Source organism: Scyliorhinus torazame, chromosome 4 (genome assembly GCF_047496885.1).
Source record: "Scyliorhinus torazame isolate Kashiwa2021f chromosome 4, sScyTor2.1, whole genome shotgun sequence".
NCBI classification, from domain to species: domain Eukaryota; kingdom Metazoa; phylum Chordata; class Chondrichthyes; order Carcharhiniformes; family Scyliorhinidae; genus Scyliorhinus; species Scyliorhinus torazame.
This window is the reverse complement of record NC_092710.1, coordinates 194,351,820-194,377,384: the sequence shown is the minus strand read 5'-3', so window position 1 is coordinate 194,377,384 and position 25,565 is coordinate 194,351,820. Positions and strand designations below refer to the sequence as shown.

Below are 25,565 nucleotides of genomic sequence, written 5' to 3'. Positions count from 1 at the left end.
CCACCAGCCCCCACCCAGATGACCTGTCACACGTGTTGTTAATGCCGTACAGATTGACCCATCCGCCCAACTGACCACATGTACATTCTCCATAGGACCCTCATCTAACGGTGCCGGTCCAGCCGAGGTGGTCCCAGTCTCATTGGAAGGCCCTCCGAAGCACGTCCAGATCACTGGGGGAGGTGTCCCAGTCTCAGGTGGGCACAGCCAAGGCACTGTAGAGCATGTCCCAGTCTCATTGGAAGGCATTGCCAAGGCTCTCTGAAGCACATTGCGGTCACTGGGGGAGGTGTACCAATCGCGGGTGGACATTGCCAGGGCTGAGGGATGACAGGGTGGGGGGAATGACTGACCAGGCCACGTCCTATGTGAAGCAGGCGAGGATGAGGGTCTCCCTGGTCCTCTGGGTTTGCTGGACCCTCGCCGCTGCCCCCTGTCCTCCATCCTCCAGCTGGTCCTGCGGGTCCTTCCCAGGCTCTTCCTTCAGCCCCTCTTGGTCTGGTGCCTCCTCATTCTCATCCACCTCCTTGGAGATGGTCACATATTCCTCACACTCCGCCTCCAACACGTCGCCCTGCTGCTGTGCCAGATTGTGGAGGGCAGACCACAACAAAGCAGGCGGCCCTCTGGGGGATCTGCTGTAGTGCACCATCAGTGAATCCAAGCATCAGAACCACATTTTGAGGAGCCCGATGCGCCGCTCAATCATAGCCACATGGGCTTCATTGTATTGGGTCTCAGCGGGTGCACCTTATCCCCCAAAACCGACTGCATCAGGATGTAGCTGTCGTGCACGCTCCCTGGGAAGTGTGCACACCCATGCATGATCTTCATGCGGTGGTCACTTCCCAGGGAGCGTGCACGACAGCTACATCCTGATGCAGTCAGTTCAGGGAGTGGAACCCCTTCCTGCTGATGTAGGGAATTCCCTGATGGCCCGGTGAGCACAAGAGGACTTGCGTGCCATCCACTACTCCCTGGACCTGGGGGATCTCGCCGATGGTGGAGAATCCTGTTGCCCAGGCATCCTATTGGGTCTGGTCCATGTCAAAGTTTATACAGTTCGCTGCCCGGGCAAACAGGGCATCCGTGATCTCACCGATGTACTTTTGGTCTATAGCTGGCGAGATACCACACAAGTCCCCGCTCAAACCCTGGAATGATCCTGAGGCATAGAGGTTCAGGGCTGCGATTACCTTGATGTCGACCGGGAGCGGGTATCCTCCTCCTCCACATGATGTCAAGTCCACGAGGACATGGCACAAGTGCTGCACCGTCTCTTTTGTTGAGGCAGAGATCCTGCGGCACACGCTGTCTGTCATCTGTTTGAAAGACCAGTGACCCTGTACACCTTGGGCCTCCTCCTCTGGGTCCCTCCCTAGCCTGATGTGGGCCATGTCCTCAAGGTGTGAGGCGGGGCCTTGCACATGGGCCGCCGCCTTGAGCCTCTGTCGACACTGCTGCCACCGCCTTCTCCGGCGTCTGGCTAACTGGCTTGCCAGCAGCCCCACAAGGGCAGCTTCTGTCGGGTTCAAGATATCATCCATTCTGTGTAATATCTGGAAGGAATTGGAGAGGGTGTAAGACTGGCAACTCCGGGTCTTCCACCCCGGGACCCTCCGTTCCCCCATTGTTCGCCCCCCTCCCCCCACACTCCCTGTCATCCAAAACACCCTGCCCACACACCTCCGGCTGCAGTGGGGCTCCCTGCTCACCGGACCACATACTTTGTACCTCAGACACCCACAGCGTGACTGAGTGGCATTGCTCGGCTGGCATGGGCACTGCCAAGGTGCCAGACTGGCAGTGCCAAGGTGCCCAGGTGTCAGCAGGGGTGCCAGGGTATCAGTGTGCCCAGAGACCATTGGAGTCTCCAATGGCTGGGGGAACTCCCTAGGTGCCAATACAACTGGTCCATGTTTGTGTGGCCCAGTCCTAAATGGCGCCTTGTCGAGACCTGGGGCGGGATTCTTCCCTACCCGGCGGGGCGGGAGGTTCCGGCCTAATGGAGTGGCGGGAACCACACCGGCGTCGGGCCGCTCCAAAGGTGCGGAAGTCTCCGCACCTTTTGGGGCCAAGTCCTCAACTTGAGGGGCTAGGCCCGGAGCGGTTTCCGCTCCACCGGCTGGCGGGAAAGGCCTTTGGCGCCACGCCAGCCGGGGCCGAAAGGTCTTCGACGGGCGACTCGGGTCCGCGCATGCGCAGGAGCGTCAGCGGCTACTGACGTCATCCCCGCATATGCGCAGGGGAGGAGGTCTCTTCCGCCTCCGCCATAGTGAAGACAATGGCGAAGGCGGAATAAAAAGAGTGCCCCCACGGCACAGGCCCGCCCGTGGATCGGTGGGCCCCGATCGCGGGCCAGGCCACCGTGGAGGCTCCCCCCGGGGCCAGATCGCCCCGCGCCCCCCCCCCAGGACCCCGGAGCCCGCCCGCGCCGCCTTGTCCCGCCGTTCAAAAGGTGGTTTAATCCATGCTGGGAGAATACAGCGTAGACATATATAAATGAGCTCAATGGATCATTGAAATATGCTGATCTAGTTCACGTCCAGCAACGTCTCGCGAGATTCAACAGTCTCATCCTGTTACCAAGTCGAGGCAATGAGGCCGGTAAATCCTGCCCTGTATGTCAATTAAGCACAGAAAATAGTCAGGTCAGGTAGCTACAGTGTGAGCCAGTGAGTGTTCACAAGTGCCAGTCATGGTGATGGAGCAAAGTAAAACAGAAGTAAGAAATATAAAATAATCTCAGCAGACTTACCTGTGCAGACATGTCAATTAACTTTGTTAGCTGCATCTTACTTCCTTCGGCTGTCTTTAAGAAGTCCAGCAAACTACCTGCAGCAGTATAGGACACATGGTCAAATCACATGAAAGCCATCATCATTGATAAAAGAGGAAGAGAACACACACTCCATTCACTAAACCTTCAATTTACTTCAGCCAGGTAGAAAGTGTGAAGTGCAATTTTAGAAAGTAATCAAAAAGAGGATATTGTCAAACCCAAATTCATTGCAAAATGAATTGTGGCAAAAAAATTGGACTTCATTGAACCCATAAGGATCATCTCAGGAGTAATCCAGTCAACAAACATAAATTGGCTACCTGTGGTCATTGCAGTACAAATCCATCATGTCGTTCGCACAGCACGGTTGCTGGAAAAAGTGCACAAACATCCGGACCTGCCATTGGTAGAAGACATCGCCCACCCACCTATCAAACACCTCATGTCAGGGTGGTCAATCTGGACCAACCTACTCGAGATAGGAGTTCCACTGCGGACTTGTAGAAGGAACTGTGGCACAGCACCACCACCAACATAGGCTGGAATCAGCTCTTGGTTGATGATCCCACATTGGAAATTCCAGGCTTCGACCTCCCGCACGGCAAGTGGGTCAAACTGAATAGGAGTCGGACCCTGCCGCAACAACCTCCTCCCGCACAGCAAATGGGTCAAACTGAACAGGTTCCACACTGGAGTCGGACCCTGCCGCAACAACCTCTTCCATTGAGGACACCGTGACTCACCCCTATGCAACAGTGGCAAAGTGCAAATCATGGTGCATATAATCGGGGCAGCATGGTAGTATTGTGGATAGCTCAATTGCTTCACAGCTCCAGGGTCCCAGGTTCGATTCCGGCTTGGGTCACTGTCTGTGCGGAGTCTGCACATCCTTCCCGTTTGTGCGTGGGTTTCCTCCGGGTGCTCGGGTTTCCTCCCACAGTCCAAAGATGTGCAGGTTAGGTGGATTGGCCATGATAAATTGCTCTTAGTGTCCAAAATTGCCCTTAGTGTTGGGTGGGGTTACTGAGTTACGGGGATAGGGTGGAGGTGTTGACCTTGGGTAGGGTGCTCTTTCCAAGAGCCGGTGCAGACTCAACGGGCTGAATGGCCTCCTTCTGCACTGTAAATTCTATGATAATCTATGATAATCGTCAAGTGCCCTGACCTGTGCTTCAGAGGTGGTCTCACTGCCCTACACCAGGCTGATGAGGAGCCGGCCAACAGACTGAAGATATTCAAATTTGACAGCTAGCTGTTCATCAGTGCATACGATAATAGTAACAGTCACAGCAGAAAACATGCACAACAAAGGCCAATTCTGAGAACCACTGCACCCAATAGGACGCCTGAAAGATGTCCCAGCAGATATTGGGTGAAGCCATTTCTCTGCTCTTCTTGTCAGTCACCTACAGCAGATGCCAATCCCCTTGCATTTGTAAATGAAGAGCCTAACACCTGCAGCACGGTGGCACAGTGGTTAATAATAATAATCGCTTATTGTCACAAGTAGGCTTCAATGAAGTTACTGTGAAAAGCCCCGAGTCGCATTCCCGCATAGCCACATTCCGGCGCCTGTTCGGGGACGTTGGTACGGGAATTGAACCCGCGCTGCTGGCATTGTTCTGCATTACAAGCCAGCTGTTTAGTCCACTGTGCTAAACCAGCTACCTCACAGCGTCAGGGACCCAAGTTCAATTTCGACCTTGGGAGATAGTCTGTGTGGAGTTTGCACTTTCTCCACATGTCTGTGTGGGTTTCCTCCGGGAGCTCCGGTTTTCCCCCCACAGTTAAAGATGTGTGGGTGCTAAATTGCCCCTTGGAGTCCAGGAATGTGCAGGTTGCGTTACGGCGATAGGGCAGGGTGGACGGGGGAAGTGGACCCTGGGCGAGTCCTCTTTTGGAGGATGAATACAAACTCGATGGGCCGAACGGGATTCTATGGCTGTGGAGATGTGACAGGTGCCGACAGATAAACCAAATAATGTTAATGGTCTAATTTTGTGCCTCACAGTTAGGACGCATGCTCTGTGCCCAAAGCCAATTTTGGGCTTATAAATGGGCCTACAGGAATTTCCATCCCATTATCTAAAATGTTGTGCAAGATTATGGAGAAATAATAGATACCCTATTCAATTTCATTTGAAAATGAAATACATGTATATACCTATTCATAAAAAAAACATGTTCATTTGTCAAACTAATTTTTATAGATAGTAAAATTTTAATTTACAAATGTATGGCAGGAGATTGCATTGAATATGCAGTCAGGTGCCTTGATCTCCTTGTAAACATTGCAGAGATTATATCATGTTTTTCAGTGTGAGATATTGAAGACTAGAAGTAACATGACTGGAATTAAAATCAGACATGGACCGGGATTCTCCGACCCTGCGTCGGGTCGGAGAATCCCCGGGGGGATGTGAGAATCTCGCTCCGACGCTGGCTTCCGCATTCTCCGGCGCCGATTCTCGGGTGCCCGCAGGATTCCCGCCGCGCCGGTCGGAGGCCGTTGACAACGGCCCCCCCCCGGCGATTCTCCGGGCCCTGATGGGCCGAATGGCTGACGAGTTTGGCCGAGTCCCGCCGTCGTGGGTTACTCAGGTCCCACACAGCGGGACCTGGACGTTGAGTATGCCTTCTGGAGGGGGGGTGGGGGGATCCGGCCCTGGGGGCCCCCCCACAGTGGCCTGGCCCGCGATCGGGGCCTACTGATCGGTGGGCAGGTTGGTTCCGTGGGGGCCTATTTTACTCCGCGCCGGGCCCCTTTAGGGCTCCGCCATATTGCCCGGGTGCCAGCGCGGAGAAGGGAACCCCCGCGCATGCGCGTAAATACGCTGGCCGTTCTGCGCATGCGCGAACTCGCGCGGGCTGTTCCGCACCGGCTGGAGCTGCGGAGACCACTCAGGCGCCAACTTTGCCCTCTAGGAAGGGGAGAATTTGTCACTTTCGGGAACCGTTGACGCTGGAGTGGTTGGCGCCGGTTTTCATGCTGGCGTGGGGACATAGCCCCAATATTAGAGAATCCCGCCCCATGAGCAGTAGAGGCTCCTTCATTAAATGTTTTTAAGATAAAGATAGATAGTTTTTTGAAGAATAAAGGGATTAAGGGTTATGGTGTTCGGGCCGGAAAGTGGAGCTGAGTCCACAAAAGATCAGCCATGATCTCATTGAATGGTGGAGCAGGCTCGAGGGGCCAGATGGCCTACTCCTGCTCCTAGTTCTTATGATATAAAGGGAACCCTCCAGCATGAAACTGTTTTGTGGAAAATTTTATGTATGACATTGCTACATATTTACATCTGGAGCCTTGATTTTATTTTTTTGGGCCAATACTTTGAAAGTATTATTTGGTTTTGTGTACACCACAATTGGCATAAATTAAAAAACACTTTAGTAACCCTTTATGATCACCTTGAGCTTCTGCCTGCTTGCAATTTTAATTCCTCACCCTACATCTGGGGCGAAATTGTCCATTATCGGCGGAAAGTCCGCCGATCGGCGCAAAAAACGGCGCAAATCCCACTTGCGTCACGTCATAAAAATGGGCCGATAGTCTGCGGCCCGAAATGGGCTAGCAGCGACGTAACGGGATCCGAGCTTGCGCAGTGGTGTGACGGCTCATAAGGCCGCGCAGTACCCCCCCACCCGACCGGAACAGCCGACCACAACACCCGACTTGATGGCTGGCCATCGCTCAGCCCCGAGGTTCGAGTCACGCGATGTGGAGGTGCTCCTGGACGCGGTGGAGCAGAGGAGGGACGCCCTGTATCCCGGGCACGGCCGCAGAGTTGCCCCACGCCACAGCCGGCGTCTGTGGAGGGAGGTGGCAGAGGCCGCCACCGCTGTGGCCCTAACACCACGGACAGGCACCCAGTGCCACAAGAAGGTGAACGACCTCGTCAGAGCAGGCAGTGTGAGCCTCCCCCGTATCCCCCATATCCCCCCTCCCCCGTATCACCCATATCCCCCCCTCCCCCATATCCCCCCTCCCCCATATCCCCCCTCCCCATATCCCCCCCTCCCCCATATCCCCCATATTCCCCCCTCCCCCATATCCCCCCTCCCCCATATCCCCCCCTCCCCCATATCCCCCCTCCCCCATGTCCCCCTCCCCCATATCCCCCATATCCCCCATATTCCCCCCTCCCCCATATTCCCCCTCCCCCATATCCCCCATATCCCCCTCCCCCATATCCCCCCTCCCCCATATCCCCCATATCCCCCCTCCCCCATATCCCCCTCCCCCATAGCCCCCATATCCCCCCTCCCCCATATCCCCCATATCCCCCCTCCCCCATATCCCCCCTCCCCCATATCCCCCCTCCCCCATATCCCCCATATCCCCCCTCCCCCATATCCCCCATATTCCCCCCTCCCCCATATCCCCCCTCCCTCATATCCCCCATATCCCCCCTCCCCCATATCCCCCCTCCCCCATATCCCCCTCCCCCATATCCCCCATATCCCCCCTCCCCCATATCCCCCATATCCCCCCTCCCCCATATCCCCCTCCCCCATATCCCCCATATCCTCCCTCCCCCATATCCCCCCTCCCCCATATCCCCCCTCCCCATATCCCCCATATCCCCCCTCCCCCATATCCCCCCTCCCCCATATCCCCCATATTCCCCCCTCCCCCATATCCCCCCTCCCCCATATCCCCCCTCCCCCATATCCCCCCTCCCCCATATCCCCCCTCCCCCATATCCCCCATATTCCCCCCTCCCCCATATCCCCCCTCCCCATATCCCCCATATCCCCCCTCCCCCATATCCCCAAGTGAATCCAGCCCTAACCTTAACCTCTGCAATGCACGCGCAGCCGATGGCGTGCATTCATATACCTGCCTAACACTGTTGCCTTTTACCCCTGCCACCACCCCCCCCCCCCCAGGAGAAGCGTGCACACAACAATAGGGAGCATGTGAGGACTGGAGGAGGGCCCGCTGATGAGAGGCCACTGACCGTACACGAGGAAAGGGCCCTGGAACTGGCTGGCGGACCTGAGGACCGGGAGGTTGCTGATGCAGAGGTCGGGGCCCCACGAGCAAGTGAGCCACCAACAGCCCGTCCCCATATCCCCCCTCCCCGAAATCCCCCTCCCCCGTATCACCTGATCACTGCCTGATGTCTAACCATGCATGCTTCATTGTGTATCGCAGGACCAAACGTCCAGGCACCCATCCCCGCAGATGCAGACCGCCCGCAGGATGCCCCTCGGAGACCACAGGAGACGGAGAGACCCGCACCCTCCAGCATGCGACGCCCGCAGGATGCCCCTCGGAGACCACGGGAGACGGGGAGACCCGAACCCTCCAGCATGCGACGCCCGCAGGATGCCCCTCGGAGACCACGGGAGACGGAGAGACCCGAACCCTCCAGCATGCGACGCCCGCAGGATGCCCCTCGGAGACCACGGGAGACGGAGAGACCCGGACCCTCCAGCATGCGACGCCCGCAGGATGCCCCTCGCACACCACGGGAGACGGAGAGACCTGGAGCAACAGGGAGACGACACCCCCGTCACGTGCGGGAGCGACCACCCAGCGATGAGGGGGGCAGCCACAGGCCCCCGTCACATCCGAGCCAGGACACCACTACCCAGGACACCACTATCCAGGACACCCCTACCCGGGACACCACTACCCAGGACACCCCTACCCGGGACACCACTACCCGGGACAGCACTACCCGGGACAGCACTACCCGGGACAGCACTACCCAGGACACCCCTACCCGGGAAGACGAAATACCGGACAGTGACTCAGAGTGGATGGGTGGAGACGAACCCCCACCCCAAAGTGCCATGGACTCAGAGTGGGACGAAGAGCACGACACAACGCCACTGCTGTCACCAACACCCTCCACCATCGCAGAAACACTCACCACGGTTGGGCACTTTAGTGATGAGGCGTCTGGTACACTCACTGGTGCGCACAACACAGCCGTCCCGGTACAGCAGGTGGAGGTAGGAGCAGCAGAGGGACCGGGCGGTCGGAGGGCAGCCCAGGCCAAGCGAACATCTGCCGCCCAGATGGATCCCGGGTTCCTGCAGTTACCACACCCACACATAGATCCGATGCAACCACCGACACGGAGACGAGCGAATAGGGTGACGGGTGGCTTGCGGCGGCTGCGGTCGCAGGTGGAGGAGTCCACCCGCGTCCAGGAGCTGGGAGTGGTCCCGGTCATGCGTGCCACCCAGGCTGACACCGCACGGGTGGCGTCCGCGGTGGAGGCAATGGGTGCGACGGTGTCAGACATGGGGAACGGTTTGCGAGGCCTGGGGCCTTCCGTGCAGGCGGCGTCTGTGGCCCAGGAAATGGCTGCCCTCTCACAGGAGGCCATGAGCCAGTGCCAGCGCCAGATGGCAGAGGCGCTCAACGCCATAGCCCAGTCTCAGCAGGCCATGGCCCAGTCTCAGCAGGCCATGGCCCAGTCTCAGCAGGCCATAGCCCAGTCTCTGCAGGCCATGGCCCAGTCTCTGCAGGCCATGGCCCAGTCTCAGCAGGCCATCGCTGAGGGCATCGGCGCCAGTGGCCATGTGCGAGCTGGCGTCGCACTGTCGCAGACAGGGTTCGACAACCCCCTGGGCTCCATGGCTGCAAACCTGCAGAACCCTGTCGATACCAGCACGGGCCTCCAGGACTGGCAGCGCCAGATGTCGGGGGCGCGTCGGATGGCCAGTCCGTTCGCATCCCCCACCCATGTAGAGGCCTGGGGGCCATCGGGCACCCCGAGGGAGGAGGAGGTGGTGTGGTCCATCCCGGCTCCCTCTGTAGGGGAGGTCCCGGTACACCGCGACACCTCGGACTCCCCCCCTTCCGTCCCAGGTGCATCGGGTGGGCAACGGGCAGGACAGGCTGGCAGCTCGCCATCCCAGTCGCCCGGGCCGCAGCCTGGCCCATCTAGGCCAGGACGCCCCAGGAAACGGCCGCCAAAGGGATCCAGTGTCAGAGGGCAGGAATCACAGGAGTCCACCTCCAGTTCTGCTGTACCGTCTGGGGAACCACGTAGACGTAGTCAAAGGGCCCGTAAGGCCAAACAATTAGACACTGAGTAAGTTGGCACGGGTGCAGGGCACAGATGAGTTTTAGGGGCTAGGGCACGTGCATGAACTCCTTTGGTTATTAAAGTCAATGTTACACCTACCGAAGCTGCCTTTGTGCTCTGTCCAAAGTGTGCGGGGGTGTCATGTACGTTGAGCGCAAGTGTGTGTGTGAGGGGTGGTCTTACCTCAGCCCCAGGTGAGTCTGCCCCCTTCCCCCTGGGCCGCCGTTGTCATGGTGTGCGGTCTGTGGCTATACTACCCGATTCCCACGCCCATCTAGTCAGTGAAGCGGGCGTCTATCAGTCTGTCCCGTGCCCGCTGGGCCAGCCGGTAACGGTGGACAGCCACCCGCCTGTGTCTACCCCGTCTGCCCTGACCATTGCCCCCATCCCCCTCATCTGGGGAGGACTGGGCCTCTTCCTGCTGCTCCTCCACTCCGCCCTCCTCTGCCTGCGGCACATCGCCCCTCTGCTGGGCTATGTTGTGCAGGACGCAGCACACCACAATGATGCGGCCGACCCTATCTGACCGATACTGGAGGGCGCCCCCAGAGAGGTCCAGGCACCTGAAACGCATCTTCAGCACGCCAAAGCACCTCTCGATCACTCCCCTTGTCGCTACATGGGCATCATTGTAGCGGTTCTCCGCCTCATTGCGTGGCCTCCGTATAGGCGTCATCAGCCACGATCGCAATGGGTAGCCCCTGTCGCCCAGCAACCAGCCCCTCAGCCGGGGATGGCGTCCCTCGTACATGCCGGGGATGGATGACCGCGACAACACGAATGAGTCGTGTACACTGCCTGGGTGACGGGCGCAGACGTGCAGGATCATCATGCGGTGGTCGCAGACCACCTGTACGTTCATTGAATAGGTCCCCTTCCTATTAGTGAACACGGCCCTGTTCTCTGCAGGTGGCCGCACGGCGACGTGCATCCCATCGATCGCGCCCTGGACCATGGGGAACCCGGCAACGGCAGAGAAGCCCACGGCCCGGGCATCATGGCTGGCCCGGTCCACGGGGAAGCGGATGTAGCGGTGCGCCATGGCATAAAGGGCATCTGTCACTGCCCGGATGCACCGATGCACCGATGTCTGCGATATGCCGGACAGGTCCCCACTCGGTGCCTGGAATGACCCCGTTGCATAAAAGTTCAGGGCCACCGTAACCTTGACGGACACGGGGAGAGGGTGTCCCCCGCCAGTGCCACGCGGTGACAGGTGTGCCAGCAGGTGGCAGATGTGTGCCACGGTTTCCCGGCTCATCCGGAGTCTCCTCCTGCATTCCCGGTCCGTGAGGTCCTGGTATGACTGCCGGGGCCGGTACACACGAGGCGCCCTCGGGTGCCTCCGTTGCCGTGGGGCCGCGACGTCCTCCTCCCCCTCCTCGTCCTGTCGGTCAGGTGTCCCTCCAGCCTGGGCGGCTGCCGCCTGCCCCTCTGCGGCAGCATGCGCCGCCTCTCTGGCACGCTCCTCCTCCTCCTCCTCCTCATCCAGGGCAACATAGACATCGGCGGACTTTCCGCCGATAATGGACAACCTCCACCCCGGCACGGACCCCCCCCCCCAACCTCCACCCCGGCACGGACCCCCCCCAACCCCAACCTGCACCCCGGCACGGACCCCCCCCCAACCTCCACCCCGGCACGGACCCCCCCCCCAACCTCCACCCCGGCACGGACCCCCCCCCAACCTCCACCCCGGCACGGACCCCCTCCCCAACCTCCACCACGGCACGGACCCCCCCCCCCAACCTCCACCCCGGCACGGACCCCCTCCCCAACCTCCACCCCGGCACGGACCCCCTCCCCCAACCTCCACCCCGGCACGGACCCCCCCCCCCAACCTCCACCCCGGCACGGACCCCCTCCCCAACCTCCACCCCGGCACGGAACCCCCCCCCCCAACCTCCACCCCGGCACGGACCCCCCCCCAACCCCCAACCTCCACCCCGGCACGGACCCCCCTCCCCAACCTCCACCCCGGCACGGACCCCCCCCCAACCTCCACCCCGGCACGGACCCCCCCCCCAACCTCCACCCCGGCACGGACCCCCACCCCCCATCACCCACCCCGGCACGGACCCCCTCCCCAACCTCCACCCCGGCACGGAACCCCCCCCCCCCAACCTCCACCCCGGCACGGACCCCCCCCCCAACCTCCACCCCGGCACGGACCCCCCCCCAACCCCCAACCTCCACCCCGGCACGGACCCCCCCCCCCAACCTCCACCCCGGCACGGACCCCCCCCCCCATCACCCACCCCGGCACGGACCCCAACCCCCAACCTCCACCCCGGCACGGACCCCCTCCCGGCACTCCCCCGGAGCCCAGCCTACTCTAACCACCGCCCCCCCCCCCCCCCCGCCGCACACACACACAAGCCGAGACACACCTCTCCTCACGCAATCAGTCTGCGGCCACGCCATTTCCTGCCCAGAGCCAACCCCCCAGGCCGTCACTCACCTCCTCGCTGGTCGGCGTGAGCTTGGAGCACCGGGTCACGCCGATGAAAAGGAGGTTTGATTCACGTCGACGTAAACGGTCATCACGTCGACGGGACTTCGGCCCATCCGGAAGGGAGAATATCAGCAGGCCGAAAATCGGCTGCCTTGCGCAGACCCGTGACATTCTCCGCGGCAGCGGCGCCATTAACGCCCCGCCGACTTTTCTCCCTTCGGAGACTTCGGCGGGGGCGGGGGCGGGATTCACGGCGGCCAACGGCCATTCTCCGACCCGGCGGGGGGTCGGAGAATGACGCCCCTGATCACTGTGCACTTGTCCTCCTACGCTGTTTCAATTAAGTTTAATGAAGCTCAAGGAACAGCAACTCATCCTTTTATTGGGGATGTTACGGCCTTCTGGGTTCAACATCAAGTTCAAAAATTTCAGACCATGGTCATTGCTCCCACTTCTTCAGACATTAAACATTGGTAATGATTCTGATGTAGTCATTTGCACTTCCTCTAAACTGGTCTTTAATTTCTTCACTTGTCCCACTTTCCCCTCCTTTTCCCTTGCAACACCATCATCCCTTCTGTTTCTTAATCGGTTCTACGTTCCATCCCATTGATCGTCCCTGTTATTCTTTCCTCTCCTCTCCCTGCTTAAAACCTGTGACAGCTCTAACACTTTCCAGCTCTGACAAAAGGTCATTGATCTGAAGCATTAATTCTGTTTCTCTTACCATAGGTTGTGCCTAACCGGCTGAATATTTCCAGCAGTTTTGTTTTTATTTGAGGCCCGATGTCATTAAAACGTGCTGAGAAGTTAATTTCCAAAAATTATGGCCAAAATTCTCCGTCCTCGTTTGTGGCTGGGATTTCCAGGCGCCGCTGGAAGTGAGTGGAGATTTGCCTGAAACGACAAATTTTCCGTTCTCACTCACAACGGGTCCCGCCATGGATGGGATCGGGAATCCAACCCATCTTAATTGGAAGCACTAAAAAAAAGTAAAATACTGCAAATGCTGGAAATCTGAAATAAAAATAGAAAATGCTGGAAAAACTCAGTACATCTGTGAAGACAGGGGGTGGAGTAGGTGAGAAAAATAGGTCAAGGATAGGTGGGCGCTCAAGAGAGATTTGACAAAGATGTCGTGGACACAAGACAAAGTGAGTGTTAATAACAGTGTTAAAGATTAAAGCTGGATCTAATAGTGACCAAAGGGTCTGACAGCAGAATGTGTTGGTTGCAGAATAAGGGTTGTCGTTCTCTGAAAGCAAAACATAAGAACACGTTACAGACTTGCCCTGTGGGGGGGGGAGTGGGTTGGGAAAAGTTAATACCAAAATGGAGGACAGAGTTCATGGCCTGAAGGTGTTGAACACAATGTTAGGTCCAAAAGGTTGTAAAGTCCCTAATCAGAAGATGAGGTGCTGTTCCTCCAGTTTGCGTTGGGCTCCACTGGAACACTGTCACAGGCTGGGGGACAAAATGTGGACATGGGAGCAAGATGGTGAATTGAAATGTCAAGCGACAGGAAGGTCGGGATCACATTTGTGGACTGAGCAAAGGTGTTCCGCAAAACGGTCACCCAGGCTGCACTTAGTTTCCCCAATGAAGAGGAGACTGCAGTGTGAGCAGCAAATACAGCAGACTAAGGAAGTGCAACTGAATCGCTGCTTCACCTGAAAGGAGTGTTTGGAGCCTTGGACGGTGAGGAGGGAGGAGTTAAAGAGGCAGATGTTGCACTTTCTGTGATTGTGTGGGATAGTGCCATGGGAAGGGGTGAGGTGTTGCGAGTGATAGAGGAGCAGACCAGGGTGTCAAGGAGGGAACAGCTCCGCTGGAATATTAACTTGGAGGTGAGGGGAACATAAAGAACAAAGAACAAAGAAAAGTACAGCACAGGAACAGACCCTTCGGCCCTCCAAGCCTGTGCCAACCATGCTGCCCGTCTAAACTAAAATCTTCTATACTTCCGGGGTCCGTATCCCTCTATTCCCATCCTAGAGGGATACGGGCCCTGGAAGTGTAGAAGATTTTACATGTGATTGGTGATGGCATCATGCTGGAGTTGGCAGAAATATTGAAGATTTATTCTTTGAATGCGGAGGCTGGTGGGGTGAAAAGTGAGGACAAGGGGGATTCTACCATTGTTCTTGGAGTGAGGGAAAGGGCTGAGGGCAGAGCTGTGGGAAGTGGGTTGGACAAGCTTGAGGGCCCGAGCAACTACAGTGTGGGGACCATTGCTCAGAACAAAGAAGACATGTCAGAAATGCTGTTTTGGAAGGTAGCATCATCAGAATAGATGCGACGAAGGGAGAGATGTTGGGAGAATGGAATGGAGCACTTACAGGAAGCAGGATGTGAAGAGGTGTAGTTGTGGGAGTAGGTGGGCTTGTGATAAATATTGGTCGACAGTATTAAAGCCATTACATTTTTGTCTCTCTTTAGCTCTGAAGTGGTCATACAGGTTTGAAACGGTTAACTCTGTTTCTCTCTCCACAGATGCTCCGAGCTACTGAGTTTTTCCAGGATTTTCTGATTGTAATTAATTGGATCTGCCCTTTGGATAAATATTACATCCAGTTGATCCTAATTTTAGACATCCCCATGCAGGGGGGGGAAGGAAGACACACACCCATGTAAGGCTGAAACATTTGTTTGGTCAGTAAAAAGTACAGTGAAGCATGGGACAAGCAGGCCTGGCAGACATGTTGGCACATGTGTGGATGCATGGATGAACGCAATTGTACATGTGAGCAACAGCCGCTTTTAAAAAAAACAAGAATCAAAAACCAAGCTTTCACTTTCCAGTTACAAATATTACACTGTCAAAACAAAACAGTTTACTCCAAAATTCTGTACCAATGTACACATAATCACACAAGTGTATTTGCACTGGATAGATATTAGAAAGCAGTGTCATTACTGTACCTTTTGCCATATATTCTGTTACTATGTATATGGGTTCTTTTGTCACAACGGCGTACAGCTCGACCAACTTGCCATGTCGAAGTTCTTTCATTAGGTTGGCTTCTGCCAGGAATGCTTCAGGAGACATGCTACCCTCCTTCAGCATTTTAACAGCAACCTTCACATTGTCCTTGTAGTAACCTGTGATTATAACAAAAATAAATAGTCCTAAAGGTCACAATTTAATTATTTCTTGTATGGCTACTTTTTCCCAGACTAAGGGAGTTACACACTTTTCAAAAGGTTTTAAGATCAGGGCCCTTAAACATCATGGGAAAAGTTTGATTTAATACATTAGGCAGTAAGTGATGCAGCAATGAGGTCTTAATCTAAAACACTGGTTTGGCCCTTGTTTAGCACGAGACATCGGGTGCAATGTACAAGAATGGGGACAGAGTCCCATAGTGCATGAGATTAACCAGATGTTTCCCAGCGCTCGGAGCACCGAGAAACACCCCGCTATCTAACACCCATCTGGGTAGATCAGGGGTCTCAGCGGGGAACTCCCCGATGAGGCTGCATTTTGCCCCGTTTTCTGCACTGAGGAGCTCTGCTCACTGGAACACCTCAGTGCAGCACTAAATCCAGACTTTCGAACAGGCATATCTCATTAACACAACAGCCATTCTGTTTCATCAACGTAACCAAACAAAGACCTTGTCAAAAGTGTAATCAGAAAGTCTAAATTTGTGACTGTGCTAGAGCAATACCCATTCACCTCTGCATCCAGGGTTTGAAACCAGACCAAACTAGATGGATGTTTGTATTCTCTGTTGCCACGAGGGTCCTAACCAAATTGTGTGGTAGTCAATCCAGCTCCAATTGGTAGCTGGTCCAGAATATTAAATTATCCATACAGAGTAATTAAGCTCAAAATGAGAACTTCAGTCAGGGTGGTCATAGATGGGGTAGGGCATTGTCAGACCTCTGTAAGCAGAAGTTTGGACAGAGTACTTCAACAGATCTATAATAAATGTGACCCAGAACTGCATAATACTGACACAAAGGGGCAATTAAATTGAGGGGTATAACTAAAATATAGAGGACGCCACTAATTCCAGGAAGACATAAACTGGCTTGCAGAGTGGGTAAATAAATAATAAATAAAATAAATAGAATTACACAAAATAGGCAGCAGAGAACAAGACATTCAACCCAATTGGTCTGTGCTAACGTTCATACACAACACAAATCTCCTATTCCATTTACCACATCTCAGCATTTCACCATATCTTTCTATTCCATTTTCTCTCAATCATTCATCTAGTTTCTTTCTGAAAGCTTCTTAGCTATCTGCCGCACCCACATCCTGTGGTCGTGAGTTCCACACACTAACCAGTGGCGATTAAGGAAATTTAACCGAGTTTTCTTCTTGGATTTATTAGTGGGCACGATAATACGGACTCTTCACACCTGACTCGGCGACGCAATGAGGTCGGTAAATCCCGCAAGAGGCGTCTTGTGAGATTTACAATGCTCGGGACGCCTCGCAAGATCTAATGAAATCTCGCAAGACGTCGCGATCTGGACTGCAACCTCACTGGGATCCTGATTTGCACATTCACTGAGCAGTTAGGATCACTTGAATATGTCTGTGCTGGAGTACCTCTTCCTGCAAGAAACTAAGCTAAGTACAGCCCCGGTGGGGACAGAGTTCTGAGGTCCTAAAAAGAAACAGAGTCCGGGTCGTTAGTGCTGAGAAATACCCCTCTAAACGCACTTGAAACTGAACTCTTTTTTTTGTTAAAACGCACCCAGTATCTTTTTGAGACCTCCCTGTGCTTCAATGTCCTTTTTAACTAGAGAACGGAACTGTACACAGTATTCAAAGCGTAGCCTGGCCAGTGTGCAACTCGAGATGCTTTGCTGACTTGCAATGTCGCTTTTAATGATTTGTTCAACTGTATCCCGAGATCGCTTTGCTCCTTTACCCCTTTCAGTTTCTTATTTTCTAAGATTTGGTGATTTTTCTGTTTTTACTACCAAAGTGAACCACTTTGTGTCTGTTTATGTTAAAATTGGGGCGAAATGCGGCGCAGTGGTTAGCACTGGGACTGCGGCACTGAGGACCCGGGTTCGAGTCCCGGCTCTGAGTCACTGTCCGAGTGGAGTTTATATATTCTCCCCATGACTGCGTGGGTTTCACCCCCACAACCAAAGATGCGCAGGTTAGGTGGATTGGCCACGCTAAATTGGCCCTTCATTGGAAAAAATAAATAATTGGGTACTCTAAATTTATTTTTAAAAAGTTTATGTGAAAATTCATTTCAAATACTTAACTGCTTACTTTGCAAGTTTTTTAACTCTATTACACTTTATTTATTCCCTGTGTTAGCTATGCCAACACGCTCCACCCCCTAGTTTTGTGTCATCTGTAAATTTTTATTTTGAGTTACTTATTCCAAAGCCCAAATATTTAATGTAATTGATGAATAAGTGGTCCCAGCGCTGATCTTTGTGAAACATTGGTTTCTACCTTACTGAATAACTACCCTTTGCCAACACTCTCCATTGTACATTTTAAAATCAACTAGTTATCTATTCAAGTATTTGTCCCTTGCCTCTGTATGCCTTAACGTTTCGAATGAACCTACCATGAGAATGGGGTTCAATATCACAAAGTATGAAGTTATTCCCTCTGGGAAAGGCAAGTAAAGAGATCTGGGACTGCAGGATTATAGGCCGGAACATTCAGTTCTGGCTTGGGAAACCAGCTGCTGGTTTAGTTTTGAATCCACGACTGCAAAGTACATTCAGGCCATCCTGAGTTTTAAAGAGCCAGGCTAATTAATGGGAGAAAGTGGGCCAGCTCCGGATGCTGCGGGGGATGGTTGGGAGGAAGGTCAATGGATGGCCCTTCATCACTGACACATAGACAACGCCACAAGCAAGGGGGAGCTGCGGATTGATAGCGCAGAAAGAGTTCAGTTTTTTTCAAACTTCAAATGGTCTGTCTGACTATGATCATGGGATGGCTAAGGAATGCAGCTGCCTGGCTGTCATTGTGGGTTAGGGGAAACCTTCCACGACCCACTTCACTTTCAGAATTCCCGTGCCAAGCCCACCACATTGGCCTGAATGTGGTCCAGAGGGAAAATTTCAATCAGCACAGAGACGGGGGTCTTACTATGAGCCCCATGAGCCAAATACCACCCCGTCAGTCTACTCTACACTCATTCAAACATGGACAAAAGAGCAGAGTGCCAGAGGTGAGTTGAGTGTGACAATCCTTGGCATAAAGGCAGTATTTGACCAAGTGTGGCATCAAGGGGCCATGGCAAAATTGGGGTCAATGGTAATTGGCAGGAACCCTCCCCAAGTTGGAGTCATATCTGGCACAAAGGAAGTTTGTTGTGGTGGTTGGAGATCAATAATCTCAGCTCCAGGACATGACCGCAGGAGTTCCTCAGGACACTTTCCTAGGCCCAACCATCTTTAGCTGCTTCATCAATTACCTCCCTTCCACCAAAAGGTCAGAAGTAGGGATGTTTGCAGCTGACTGCACAATGTTCAGCACCATTTGCGACTCATCAGATAATGAAGCAGTCCATGTGCAAATGCAGCAAGAGCTGGACAATATCCAGGCTTGGGCTGACAAGTGGCAGGTTACATTCATGCCACACAAGTGCCAGGCAATAAGCATCTCCAACAAGAGGAGATCTAACCACCCTTGACATTCAATGGTATCACCATCGCTGAATCCCCCACGATCAACATCCTGGGTTTACATTGATCAGAAACTGAACTGGACTAGCCAGATGAATACTGTGGCTACCAGAGCAGGTTAAAGGCGAGGAACCCTGCGGTGAGTAACTCACCTCCTGACCCCCCCAAAGCCTGTCCACTCTCAACAAGGCACAAGTCAGGAGTCACATGGAATATTCTCCACTTGGCTGGATGAGAGCAGCGCCAACAACACTCAAGAAGCTCGACATTATCCAGGAGAAAGCAGCCACTTGATTACTACCCTTCCACAAACATTCAACCCCTCCATTATCGATGAATAGTGGCAGCCGTGTGTGCCATCTACAAGATGAACTGCAGGAACTCACCAAGGTTTCATAGAGAGCACCTTCCAAATCCACGGCCACTACCATCTAGAAGGACAAGAGCAGCAGATACCTGGGAACCACAACACCAAGAAGGTCCCCTCCAAGTTACTCACCATCCTGACTTGGAAATATATCGCCGTTCCTTCACTGTCGCTTGGTCAAAATCCAGGAACTCCCTCCCTAATAGCAGTGAGGGTGTACCTCTCCCTCAGGGGTTGCAGTGTTTCAGGAAGGCAACTCACCACCACCTTCTTAAGGACAACTGGGGATGGGCAATAAATGTCCAGCGAAGCCAGCGAAGTCCACATCCCTTTAATTGTCAAAATTGTCTTGGATTGACTGCTTACCAATTGCCCCTTGTTGAAACTGGCTCAAGGTTGAGATCATGGTATTGCTGATGAAGTGGGAGCAGCCCCGAAGATATTCCTGGCCTGTCCTGCCAAAGCCAAACTCAATTGGAAAAGCAGGAGGGATATGACAAATGGTGCAGCATTCCTGAATTGGACAGTGGGAAATCAGCATGGTTCCTGCTTCTCATCGCTATGTGGTGACTCCCCACTGGGAAAGTACATGGATGGATACTGTGTGAAAGCAGAGTCTGCTTCAAGTGTCAGGGAACCAAACAGGCAATGACTGTCAGAACTCTGGTGTAACACTGACCAATCAGGCAAAATATATTGCCTATGGAACCAAATCCTAGTGAGAGATATGTTCGCAGAACGGGTAGGAAAGTTGGACGGAATTATTTCCTTAAAAACAACAGAGCTGCTAATGCTCTTGTGAGTTATACTGCAGGCTAGATGAAGAATCAAAACAGGAATGTCTTGGCAGTGGCAATTCTCTCCAAGAATTTTACCTTACCTTTGTGCCATGAAAATGATTGTAGTGTGACTAAGGCATTGGAATTAAATGTAACAAATATATCATTATTATGCCATAATAGCTTTGGAAACTCAACAGAATTACATACATTTACACCTTCTGGACAATAATTTACATTACTATATATATATTCCACATTTCAGCCCTATGGAGAGGAGACAGCAAATCTGCAAAATTCACCAAAAGCAATGACGAACCCCCAGCCCCACAGGGGGATGTGAAAGATCTTCCTTCTTGCCCCAATTGACAAGATATTTATGGAAATGACCTGCAGTATTCAACAGCTCAAAATGAACCATTCAAATGATAATCGTTTGGACAAAAGTCCTTGATTTTAAAGATAGCTCTCCAGGTGAGCCAATCCTGGCCGATGGACAGGAGACAGAGAATTGGGATAAATGGGTCTTTTCTGGACGGCAAGATGTAACTGGTGAAGTGACACAGGGTTCAGTCCTTGGGGCCCCAGCTAGTTACAATCTATATCAACGACTTGGATACAGGGATAGAAGATTCTATATCCAAATTTGCAGACAACACAAATATAGGTGGGACAGTAAGTTGCAATGAGGAAACAAGAATCTAACAATTGGTCATAGATAGGTTAGGCGTGTGGGCCAAAATGTGGCAGGTGGAGTTTAAATATTTCTTTATTCTCCTCCTTTTTCACATTTTCTCCCAAATTTACACCCACCAACAATAAACAATAATCCGTAACAAATATGTCAATCCACATGTCAATAACAACGATCCCATCCTTCCACCAAACCCCAAACAGTAATCCGCATGTTCACATAAACAAATAACGAAAAGGAGTCAGGAATCACCCACAGTCACCATCAACACACACCGCCCCCCCTCCCCCCAACCCTCCCACCCACCCCCCCAACTAATGTTCGATGTTATCCGGTTCTTGAAAGTGCATAATGAATAATGCCCATGAATTGTAGAACCCCTCCATCCTTCCCCTCAGTTCAAACGTAACCTTCTCAAGAGTCAAGAATTCCAACAGGTCCCCCTGCCACACCAGGGCACAGGGTGGAGAGGTTGCTCTCCAACCTATCAGGATCCGCCTTCGGGCGATCAACGAGAAGAAGGCTACAACATCTGCCTCCGCGCCCGTTTCTAACCCTAGTTTGTCCGACACCCCGAATATGGCCTCCCGGGGGCCTGGGTCCAGTTTCACGTGCACCACTTTAGAAATTACCCTAAAAACCTCCGTCCAGTAAACCTCTAGCTTTGGACAGGACCAAAACATATGAACATGATTAGCGCCCCCCCCCCCCCCCCCCCCCCCCCCCCGCAACGTTCACAAACATCTTCTACTCCTTCAAAGAATCAGCTCATCCTCGCCCTCGTGAGGTGTGCTCTGTATACCACCTTGAGCTGTATGAGCCCCAACCTCATGCATGAGGTGGAGGCACTCACTCTCCGGAGCACCTCACACCAGAACTCCTCCTCCATATCCTCTCCCAACTCTTCCTCCCACTTTGCTTTGATCCCTTCCAGTGGTGCCTTCTCCTCTTCCAAAATAGCTCCGCAAACCGCTGACACTACCCCCTTCTCCAGTTCCCACTGTCGTCAGCACCTCCTCCAGCAATGTGGAGGCCGGCTCCTCCGGGAAGTCCTGTATCTCCTTTCTGGAAAAATCTCGAACCTGCATGTATCTAAACATTTCCCCCTTGGCAGATGGAGTTTAACGTGGGTAAGTGTGAGGTCATGCATTTTGGTCAGAAAAATGGGACAGCAACTTATTATCTAAATGAGGAGAGACTTCGGGGTGCTCTGTTGCAGAGGGATCTGGGTGTCCTCGTACACGAGTCACAGAAAACTGGCATGCAACTGCAGCAGGTAAGAAGGAAAGCGAAAGGAATGTTGGCATCGAAGCTAAAGGAATTGAGTATGAAAGTAAGGAAGTGTTTGAACCATACAAGGCATTGGTGAGACCGCACCTGGAATACTGTGCAGTTTTCGGTCCGCTTATTTGAGGAAAGATGTGGTGGCATTGAAGGTAGTTCAGAGGAGGCTCATTAGGTTGATTCGAGAGATGAGGGGTTTGTCATATGAGGAGAGATTGAACAGTTTAGGCCAATATGCTCTCGAGTTTAGAAGGATGAGGGAAGTTTAAATTGAGGTACACAAGATGATAAAAGGTATGGACACGTAGACATGGAGTGCTTGCTTCCTCTTGTGGGGCATTCTAGAACGAGAGGTCATAGTATTAGGATATGGGGTAGCAAATTTAAAACAGAGTTGAGGAGAAACAACTTCTTCCAAAGGGTTGTAAATCTGTGGAATTCGCTACCCCCAATGCGGTGGATGCTGGGATAATGATTAAATTTAAAGAGGAGCTAACAGCTTTTTAATTGGTAATGGGTTGAAGAGTTATGGAGAATTGGCAGGATGGTGGAGTTAAGGCCAGCCATCATCAGATGGTGGAAGAGACTTGATGGGCGAAGTGGCCTAATCCTGCTCCTATATCTTATGAACTTATAATTGAGTTATAGTTAGAATATAAAATTATGATTGCATTATTGGCAGTTGGAGAGAGATCACATGACCAGACAAAATCTTTTGTGTGGTTTTAAGCACTTGGGTTTCTCAGTAGAACAAAATTAGCAGTTGGGCTAAGTGGAGTTCCTGCCTCTCTATCTCTAACAAGCTTGGACTCTGTCCACGTCTCCATTCTGCAGTGGACTCAACTTCACAGCAGCAACTCCCAGAGAACAGTAAAAAACAGCTGCCGCTTTAAATCTCCTCAGCACTGAAAACAAGACAACCAGATATCGCCTGCAGCTCACAGATAATCCAAACTACGAACCGTGAAATTATTTTATTTCTTACGAAGTATGATTTGGCTAAATCAATCATCCCTTACCCTGTAACCTGTATTTTTATGTATGAACTTCCAATGTGTGTGGGAAGTTGGAGATTATTTATATATTTTTTACCCCGGTCAATTTTAGCGTAATAAAACTAATTTCCTTCTTTGCTAAACTCAAGAAAATCTGTCAGACTAGTTTTCTGATCACAGTATGTAAACGATAAATCCACGCTAAATTGTCAAAGATATCCTTTACTTAAAAAACACCCTGTTACAGTCACAAGCGAAGAGGAATAAGGAAGGAATCCTATGACTCCTTCTCATTTGATTGTAACAATTCCCTTTGAGGCAATATCAATAAACATGACTTTTCTGTCACTATTTCACAATGAAGGAAATAAGCTCTCTATATCACATCTGACCAGAAAATGTCCCAATACCTGCAAAGGACTGATTAGTGTACAAAAGCATGTCTGATATTAGTGTTCAAATGTGTTTGGGTGATAATCCCACTATTTTAACAGAGGTGACAAACATGTTTATTTTAAGCTTTTCTTGATTTAGATTTTTGTCAAAGGCTAAAGATAGTTAGATCATCGTTATAAACATAAAGTCCAAACATTTTTTGAAAATATTTACATTAAAAAATCACAATAGGAGAATAAATGAGATGAGGGGCATAATTTCCATCCCGCCAGTCCCGTTTTGCAGCACGGCGCGCCCCCGCCGGCAGCGGGATTCTCCATTCCCGCAGCCGGCCAATGCGGTTTGCCATTGTGGCCATCCCACGCCGTCGGGAAAACCGCGGGCTTGGGTGCACTACCGGCGAAACGGATGATCCCACCGACGGAGAATCCTGCAGCAGGATTTTAAACTCCAGACTCACATACCTTACGGCATCATTTAAAATCTTGCACTGAACTATAAATATAAGCAATTATTCACTGTTAAATATTTCATTCCTTGTGCAATTACTGTTGATAAGAATTGTGGATTCCCTTCACCCTTCAAGTGGTAGTGCCACTTTGTTTGTATCATGGAAATATGTGAATCAACCACTAACCATATAAGCTGAATATCATGATTTATAAGCAGAGCTTGTGGCTTTTGCATTCTTCTATTTCTAGGTATATGCTTAAGAAACCCTACCGTACTGTTATACACAGGAAATAAAATCAATAAGAGACAAACAATATTTTTTTTAAATGGTCAAGTAAACTACCACGTAGTGACTGATCACAGCTCTTGCTCCTTTTGTTTTTTTATTTAACATTTACAGTGTTTTTCCATGGTTACTGCCAAAGTTACAGTAATCAATCAGAAAACCAGAAGCAATTACACCTGAAATGCATCATGCGGTCTGAGGTGTTGTAAAAGCATGACATACATGTATCCACCCTTACCCACATGCACATCAATCTAGCATTTCCATTTCAAGCACTGCCTGTCATAATGGTCTCTTAATGAGACTATCAAATTCATTTAGATCTTCTGTGGACTCAGGTTCACTGCTGCTGCTACAGTTGGGAATTTCAATGATGGGTTATTTTGAGCAGCTGCCATAACGGAGAAACAATTGAGAAACCATCACACTACTTGCTGTGTTTCATAGGCCACCAACTAGTGAGAAGGATAATAGGAAGCAGATTTGCAGGGAAAATTCAGAGGTGAAAAAATTATAGCATAGTAATAATTGGGGACTTCTATTCTAACAAAGACAGGGAAAATAATAGTGTAAAGGGTAGAGATAGGGAGGAGTTTCGGAAATGTGTTAAGGAGGTATTTCTTGATCAGTATGTTTCCAGCCACTGAGGAATGAGATATTGCTGGGTGTGCTTCTGGACAATGAGGAGTATTAAGTAAATCAAGTGTCAATTGGGGAACATTTAGGGAACAGTGATCATTACATAATAAGATTTAGATTAGCTATGGAAAAGGACAGAGCAATCCAGAGTAAAAGTAACTTTGGCCAAGGTTTTCCAGGCCTGTTGTGGGTGGAACCCATTGCAGGGGATGTGGCGGTCCAGCCAAAAGTTCATTGCCTTTCTGTGGGACCGGCTGAACCCATTGATGGGGAGAGGGGTGGACACTGAAAACCCCATCTTTATTTGTAGGAATGCCAATATCAGTGGGATGAGAACCAATCTGGACCTGGTTAACTGGAACCTTTAAAGCAGAGATGGTTTGCGTACAGGTAAGGTACATAGCCACAAGGAAAGTTCGGTCAACCAAATACAGAGCTCACTGGGTGATGAAAGTGATAGAAAATAAGATGAAGTAGAAACACACAGATGTCAGACAGATAATATAAGAACTGGGCTGAATATAGAAATTTTTATAATAATCGCTTATTGTCACAAGTAGGCTTCAATAAAGTTACTGTGAAAAGCCCCTAGTTGCCACATTCCGGCACCTTTTCGGGAAGGCCGGTACGGGAATTGAACCTACGCTGCTGCCTTGTTCTGTATTACAAGCCAGCTGTTTAGCCCACTGTGCTAAATGAGCCCCTAATCTATCTCTTCAGTATGCCGAATGCCTTCTTTTTTTCTTTAAAAAAAAA

The 25,565-nt window shown here is 51.8% G+C and overlaps 1 protein-coding gene across 1 annotated transcript in view; it reads right to left on the bottom strand.

Annotated features, from left to right (window-relative positions):
- Positions 1-25,565, bottom strand: part of blk (BLK proto-oncogene, Src family tyrosine kinase) — a 195,283-nt gene that overhangs the window by 22,993 nt on the left and 146,725 nt on the right. The window contains exons 9-10 of the mRNA XM_072499052.1: positions 15,212-15,391; positions 2,759-2,835 (exon numbers count right to left, since the gene is read on the bottom strand). Of these exons, the coding sequence (XP_072355153.1) occupies positions 2,759-2,835; positions 15,212-15,391 (257 nt within the window). The remainder of the gene's footprint in view (positions 1-2,758; positions 2,836-15,211; positions 15,392-25,565) is intronic.